General features: G+C 47.8%; 1 protein-coding gene across 1 annotated transcript; it reads right to left on the bottom strand.

Moving 5' to 3' along the window:
* Positions 1-2,528: 2,528 nt before the first annotated feature.
* LOC123068182 (protein decapping 5) lies at positions 2,529-8,343 on the bottom strand (the record flags this gene model as incomplete). The annotated part of the gene is given in 8 exon segments (XM_044490667.1): positions 2,529-3,262; positions 3,341-3,451; positions 3,538-3,732; positions 4,616-4,681; positions 5,429-6,346; positions 6,419-6,496; positions 7,196-7,296; positions 8,184-8,343. Coding segments are annotated over 8 exon segments (1,956 nt in total), but the record flags the coding sequence as incomplete, so codon positions are not given.

The following is an 8,343-nucleotide window of genomic DNA, read 5'->3' as shown; positions in this document are numbered from 1 at the left end:
GAGATCGCCGCTCGGCGCCGCGGCCGCGACAAGGGTGGCATCATCGTCCTCGAGGACAGCGACGATGAGGCACCGCTGCCAACCAACCCTGTCCACCAAGGCGACCCAAGGCAGGGGTGTAGCGAGGACGGCGGCGGCGTGAAGGACGACGACGGCGGCGGCGACTACGGCGCCTTCTGCGTGTAGGCTGAAGGCAGCTGCGTTGGGCGGCGGCGTAGTAGTAGTCATTGTTTTTATTTTGTTTTTAAATTATGCTTTCAATATGTACAAAAATCAATGGGACACCTAAATGTTCTCCAAATCTGTGTTGTGTTTGGCCGAATTTTGGCCAAGTATGATTTTTAAAAAACGGGTCTGGGGCGAACTTGGGGTGGCGGCTGGAAAACCTACCGCCCCACGCCGATTTTATCGCCAGTTCGCCCATAGGCGGCGTTGTTTCAAGCCCCTGGGTGGCCGAACGACTGAAGATGCTCTAACCAAGTCAGAACTCACTGATGGATAGATTAAAACTCTAGACTGTAAACAAAACAAAGACAAAGACACTAACCGGACCCAACAAGCAATGAAAGCACCAGACCGACTTGTCATAGTCACGGCCATATCACCAACAAACCACACACACAGACCATTATGGACGTGTTTGGTTGCCTGTATTAGGCCTAGCCAGACCCGCGCGGAAAAGATTGAGCCTGTTTGGTTGGTTGCATTTACTGTTGGGTCTGCACAGTACGAAACTTAAAGTACACTTGGGCCTGGGTCGCTGAAAACGCTCAGATCGGCAGTTTCTAGCGAGTCGGGCTGAGGCGAGCACACATGATGGGCCACTTGCACGAGGGAAGATGGGAGGGAGACGAGTTGCACCTTGTGCGTGCTTATCTTCTCCTACCTAGAGTAACCTTCTCTCTAATTTTGTTCTTCCTAGCCCCTTCCGATCTACACAAGGTGCTTCGATTCGAGGTAAGCTCTACACGAAAAAGATGCACCTCGATGCTACGGTTTCATTCAGGCGATCGGTTTGTAGTTTCGCCAGCCGTAAGTTCTTAATTTCGTCTTCTCGCTTGAAACTATTCTGGCCAAATTTTATCAGATTCATCGCACACGATCGATCGTTTGAAATTTCCTTTGACCAGCAGTCTAATCTCGCAGTTCCGCACAACATTCGTGTTGTAAATTTTTGGTTTCGACGATCGTAGCTTCATCTTTCTTTGAACAGCAGCCTACTTCACTGCCGCCGCCATATCAAGCTCCTCTGTCCTCTGCTCAGAGCCCTCCTATTCGTCCTTCTCGACGCCGACGCCCTTCCCCTTGATCTCGTGCTACTACACTAGAATCGTTTCCGGTGTCACTCATCTCGGCCTACTCTCTGTCGTCCTCCTACTGTTCCTACTACACCAGAGTCGTTTCCGGTGTCACTCATCTCGGCCTACTCTGTCTCGTCCTCCTACTGCGTTGACGCTGCAATGGCACGCACACTGCTTTCTTGTGTCCTCTGCCTCCGCGCACATAGCAGTTCGCCGCGCCGCCAACGGAGTCGATCATCTTAGCCTCCTCCCTCTTGCCCTACTACACTTGAGTTGTTTTCGGTGTCCATCCTCTGGTCTCCTCTCTCGTCCACTGCACTGACGATACCATGACGCAAGCACTGCATTCTCCTCCTCTGTCGACTGTCTTTGCACGAGCACCGCAACTAGTTCGCCGAAGTGTCGCTCATCCACGACTCCATGCTCGTCATGTCGGACACAGCGCCAGGCTACTATCCATGTCCGGCGCACACTGCATTTCTTCTCCCCCTCCCTCTGCTAGCTCTTAACCCTGTGTGCTAAGTGCAAGTGCTAGCTCTTAATCATACCTCGTGCGTGCAAGGCCAATGCAGGCAACCAAACAAAGTGCACTTACGTATTACCTAATGCAGGGACCCTAGATGCAGGCAACCAAACAACTTGCAGATGACGCATTTGGGTCTGTTTTTGCTCAACCAGGCTGGTTGAGATGTGTATGCAATACAGCTACTGTTCACTACTGCAACCAAACACGTCCGCGCTATACTATCTCACAGCACCAGGTGTCCTCCTCAGTCCAACTAGGAGGGGGCAGAAAGGAAATCAGCAAGAGAAGCAAGCGGCACACAAGACGAAGAAGAAACCAAGACCGAATTAAAAACTTGTCACCAGCTCTTCTTCTCAATCCAACCAAGTCGGAACACAAAGGATCAAGGAACCAAAAACTAAACTAAAATTTCCGTCCCATAATTCCTGTCATGCTTTTACTTCTTAATCGTGCTTCTAGTTGGTTCGAGTTCAGTTTGAACTAACTAAAACCACGACAAGAATTATCAAAAAGATGTAGCACAAAACAGGTGATAAAATGCAAACTAGACTGAACAAAATACAGACAGACAATGAAAGCACTGGACCAGCATGTATGTATGTTAACAAACACACAGCACAGGTGTCCTTTTCAGTCCAACCACGAGGGGGCAGAAAGGAGACCTACAAGAGAAGAAGGCAGCACACAAGAAGAAGAAACCGAGACCGAATTAAAAACTTTTTGTCACCAGCTCTAGATTCTGTTTACAACCTTCGTCTTCTCACAGTTCCGGTACAAAACAGGCGGTAAAATACAGCTAGAATGTATGTATTGTAAAACAAAACCAGACAAGACACAAACGAGCCATGAGATAAAAGCCCAACACTGCTTACCAGGAGGGTCTACACAGCAGCAATCAAGATACACAAGTCAAGTCTACACAGCAGCAGCAGCAGCAGCAGCAGCCACCCCTGCTGGGCGGGGTGGGGTAGGGTAGGGTAGGACCAAGGGACAGGCCAAGTCGCGCTTATTTGCAGAACGGGAGCAAGAGGGATGAGCTCTAGGTAGCAAGTAAAGGGCTACAACACCGGTGTATTATGGTGGCTGGCCGGCCGGGGCAGTATCATCATCAGCCTCTTCCATGGGAACCGCCTCCCCCACGCTGAGGGTACGAGTCTTCCTGCCCGCCACCCCTCCCATAGCCTCCTCTGCCACTGCCGCCGCCACCATAGTAGTTATCCTGCCCACCACCACCACCACCCCTTCCCATGTTTCCATAGCCTCCTCTCCCACCACCATAGTAGTTCTCCTGGCCGCCGCCCCTTCCCATGTTTCCATAGTCTCCTCTCCCGCCGCCGCCGTAGTACGACCCACGGGAACGCCCGCCACCCCCACGGTAACCACCACGTCCACCGCCACGGTAGGGCTGGCGATGCCTTGGGAAATCGCCAAAAGTCTGCAACAAAGACAATCATCAGAGATGGATACAAATCGCATCAGAAAAGAAAGAATGTGGCTTGATGTATGTATGTACCTCTGTGTCCATTTTCCTCAGTTCTGAAAACCTTGGCCTTCCGTTTTGCCCACCTCGTCCAAATGTTCCCCCAGAAAGGGAATCGAAAAAATCATCCTTGACGTAGACAGGCTGCATAAAGAATGAAACAAAAGGTTGATTTTATTTTTTTTGCCCGAATATTTTGAATGCCCAACAGGCACAAGAAATTATCAAACCTTGACATCTAGCTCTGGATTGTCTGTTTCCTCGTACTCCAGGTCTTCATCAAATACATCATCCCCTTGCTCACCATCTTTGTCTCTAGACTGGGATTTCCTACCAAGATGGCCCCATACTTCATCTTTGTTAAACTTCTCATTCATGGCCATAAAATCAAACTCTTCAGTAAATTTTGTTGACGCTTGCGACAACTGCACGGCAAGAAAAGAGAAAGCATGAGTGCCTCAGTACGATCAAGCCAAACATTCTTTAATAAGAAGCATTTTGAGTGTCTCATACAAGAACATGTAAACATGATACAGGAGGTCGACCTCTTCACAATAAATAACTGGAATAATGTCTACATGATTTAGGCCTCAATATAGTGAAGGGCTTCAAGTTTCATATATTCGAGTTAAAAAAGCTCCTCTTCTCCAGGGAAAACCCCACCGTCGCATACAGAAATTAGATGAGCGAGGCCACCCACCAAACGATCAAGACCGACTACTGATCAATCTCATGCAGGAGATAACACTTGCAAACGAGAACTAAACAGACTACACTGCGAAGACACAACGCACCCCCTCTTATATGTACATTATATCATACATCTCACTTTTTTCCCTGTGTGCACAAATTCAGAACATGTGAATCCCTAAATTTATACTCCCTCCGTAAAGAAATATAAGAGTAGTGATCTAAATATATTTCTTTACGGAGGGAGTACTAACAAAATGAATTGATGCTAAAAGGTAACATATGTGCAGTATACTGATAAACAAATTTTATTGAGATATAGAAGTGTGTACATGCATCACAACTGATACAAGTATTCTCTCAAATGTGAGAATGTAAAATAGTAATGTACCAATAATCTACTTTTGGCATAGATAAAATGAAGACGCCCAAGATAATTTGGATAGCAAGCCTGCTTAAAAAAATACAAGCAAAACAACTGAAAGAAGAAATCCACAACAAAGAAAAATTGCAGGCACCAGCAGTAGTACAGATGATAACATGCAGGATCAATATAGCATTCAATATAGACAACGCGAACAAAAAAAACAAGATATACTGTGAGTGCATGTGGCATACCGCACTGCCTCTACCCCTTCCACGGCCCCTATAGTTGTGGTGGCCCTGTGAACCAGCTCCATTGTGCTGAAAATAAAGTGAGGGACAACATAATAAGGACAGGCCTAATCATGAGCACAGAAAGATAGACAAGATGCTATGAGATTTCAGAAAGTTGTTATGAGGACATATGCCTACTAGGTTTAACGATGTTCATTTCAAAAGCAAGTTTGGCGTAAGAAAAGGTGTAAAGCAAAAGCGAGGATCCCTTATTTTGCATTAAGAAACAAGATGATTAGATGTGTATATGGCAAGTTGACGGCATCTATCAATCAGAAAACTGAGAAATATTTTAACTTGAGCTGATAAACAGAGTTATGAGGCGGTTAATTAGACAACAAACTGGTCGAGTAAGCAGTAACCAGCCAAATTCAAAACCTAATTTCACATTTGATCATTTTAATAGTATGGTAGTAAACTAGTTGCGAAGAATCCAGTATGATCCTCTAACAAGTGTTAAGATCCTGGCTTTAAAAGCTTCAAACGGGTAGTGATGTTCTGGGTTGGACAAAAACATCTACAAAATACTATCTAACCATAATTGCTGCTTAAACATGTCCAGCCACATGAAGCCAGGAAAAATGATGGGTCTCCAGAAAAGGATAGTCAAGAAAAGGAAAAGAGCAAGGGGGGTGAAAACCAAATTCCTTTGGCAAAATCAAGCAGGTTTCTCATGATAAGCCCATCTGGCCGCTAATTATATAGTATAACTCTGAAGAAATAAAATCATGTATCTAAATGTATGCAAATACAAATATAGAAATGGCGGCATACCCTTTGTGGTGACTGTTTTGGCAATGGCAGTATAGGCTCATTATTTTCAGGCAGCGAACGTGCCGGAGGATCAGGTAGCAGTGGTTCTGCAGCCCTTGTTTTAGGGTCAGCAGGCTTAGCAGTGTTGTTGCTCATCTGTAAAGGTGTTTGCATGGACTGAGATGATGAAAGCATGGATGGAGCATTCTGCAATAGCTGGCCAGATGATGCTAACAAAGGTGCTGGGATCTCCAATCCAGCAAGACTAGACGAGGCAATAGTCGAAGAAATTGCCTGGGATGCTGTTTGGTGCGACAGTGTTGAGCCTGGATTTACAGCAGGAGTCTTACTACTAACAAGAGAATTTAAGCTCTGCGGTGCTGTTGCACTAGTTTCAGTCATGGAAATTGGCTGACTGGCTACAGGAAGGGAGGCACCGTGAGATGGCACCGGAGGAGTAAACAAAGGCACCATGTTCGGCAGCAGAGGCTTTGATGTTTCTGGGCCTAATAAGCTAGCAGAAGGTGCCGTTGTAGCAGGTGTGGCACTTGAGGAAGGACCTTGAGCAGTAGCAGATGGTTGCAACAAGGGGGGCCCAGATGGTAAAGATGCATTCAGTCCTGGATATTGGAAAGACTGTGGAGCTGATAATCCGGGCGTGGGCTGAAGCATAGTAGGTTGCTGCAGATGAGATGGAAGGCCACCTGGATAGTATCCCTGCCAGTACATTGGGGGGACAGAAAGAGCAGAAGCATTTCCAGCGGGGGGTTGACCAGAAGAACCCCACGGATTATTCCCTGGCTGATATAGAGGAATGTTGCTTGGAAAACTTGGTCTCTGAAACCCATATTGGGCTGGCTGGGAGCTGAGGTGTGGTAAAGCTGCACCAGCAGCAGACTGCAAACTTGAGGCCGTCGATGCGGGCTGAGGATAATGTGACTGCAGAAAAAAATTGCATCAGCAGAGTGGCTCTTAAGGTACAAGTTGCATGTATTTGCATAATAGCAGTACCTGGATTATGGCAGGATCATTGTGCAGGGGAGCTGGCTGTGGTTGTGGTGGCGGCGGTGACGACTTAACTTGCAAATCCTGCAGAAGCAAAGTGAATTGTCCGCCCCCATGAGATATTACAGTAACACAACACTTGAATAGATAGCTAGTAGCAGATACCAGAAATGGCATGTTAGAAATAACAGCTTCACAGGTGTGTACTGAGAACATGCCGTGGCTACTAAATTAACTCATTACCGAGATGAAACCTTGTCACTATCTAACTAAATTAATACATTACAAAGAATGAAACCTTCTAACTATATAATTGAATTAATACATTACCAAGATGGAACCTTCTCAAAATCTAGCCATCATAGTATCATCTCATTTTCTGATTGGCTTAAACCTCTAATATTTCTTAGTTGAGCCATATGCAATCCTACCATATCCAAAATTGGAAACATAACAAGGTTTTACAAACGCTGTGTTGGGACTTGGGAGTTTTGCAATTTAAACAAAAAGGCACGCCCAATAATGTGAACTATACAACATAAGCAATCATGGATTTGACTTCGTGTGTAACGACGAGATGACGTCACGCATGGCTGCTCGACACCGTCGAGCAGACAGACAAGCTAAAAGTAACATCCTACCAAGCTGCATACAGACCCAGTAAGTGAGTGGAAGCAGTGTAGCAGCAACGCGACAGAACGATTCAGTGCACGCATTTAGTACAGAAATGGAAACGACATAATAAGATTACGCAAGGGTCTGCTCCCACGGTGCCGCGTGTACCTTGATATCGCTTCCGCGAAAGAGTATGTACTCATAGACCTTGTCGCTAGCGGGGATCTGTATCCCGTCCTTCTTCCGCCCTTCGGTTCCAAACGACCGCACTGCAAAATCGACAATTGGAACAGATGTTAATCCAGCGCATACGACACGTGGGCACGTCGCAGAGCGGAAGGCGACAAGCCAGCTTCTAACCAGCGCAGGCATGCCAGTTGAGAATTACAGCATGCCCATGTTCAGAATTACAGCTAACCAGGCACCGACAATTGGAACAGATGAGAAACCGGCGCATACGACACGTGGGCACGTCGCAGAAGGCAACAAGCGAGCTGCTAACCAGCGCAGACGTGCCAGTTGAGAATTACAGCATGCCCATGTTCAGAATTACAGCTAACCAGGCACCGACAATTGGAACAGATGAGAAACCGGCGCATACGACACGTGGGCACGTCGCAGAGCGGAAGGCAACAAGCGAGCTGCTAACCAGCGCAGACGTGCCAGTTGAGAATTACAGCATACCATGTTGAGAATTACAGCTAACCAGCCGCCGACAATCGAAACGGACGTGAAACCGGCGCGTACAACACGTGGAACGACGCAGCGCGAAAGGCGGAGCGAACCGTTAACCGGCTGTTCAAAATTATAGCATACGGTATATATATACTGCCATATATGAAGATGCGGCGGTTCGCGCGGCGGATCCTAGCGGTAAAAGGCAAGAAATCAAAGGATTTAAGCACTAGACTCATACTCGACACACAATTCACTCCACTATGTAACCGCCCGAACTGCTAGTTCCAGGCCTACGTGCGAGTCGCCTGCCTCGCCTGGCCGCGGCGGGGGGCACCGAATCTAGGGCGCCTGACCTAGAACCTGCCTCATCGGGCGCGGCGGGCGGAGCAAATCTAGGTCTAGGACGAGCGCATCTGGCGATTGGGAGCGGCGTGGCGGCGCGTGCGGGCGAGGGGAGGGGAGGAGGAGGGGTTCTCACCGTTGCGCAGGCCGATGCTGGACTCCTCGGTGTTGATGTTGTAGAGGACGCCCTCGTACCTGATCTCGCTCTTGGAGGTGAGGCTGATGAGGCTCCCGAGGTACGTCTCCGGGGACGCCGCCCCGGCCGCCGCCGCCTGCCGCGCGGGCGCCGCGGCGGA

Source organism: Triticum aestivum, chromosome 3B, assembly GCF_018294505.1.
Source record: "Triticum aestivum cultivar Chinese Spring chromosome 3B, IWGSC CS RefSeq v2.1, whole genome shotgun sequence".
Classification (NCBI taxonomy): domain Eukaryota; kingdom Viridiplantae; phylum Streptophyta; class Magnoliopsida; order Poales; family Poaceae; genus Triticum; species Triticum aestivum.
This window is presented reverse-complemented; position numbering and strand designations above follow the sequence as displayed.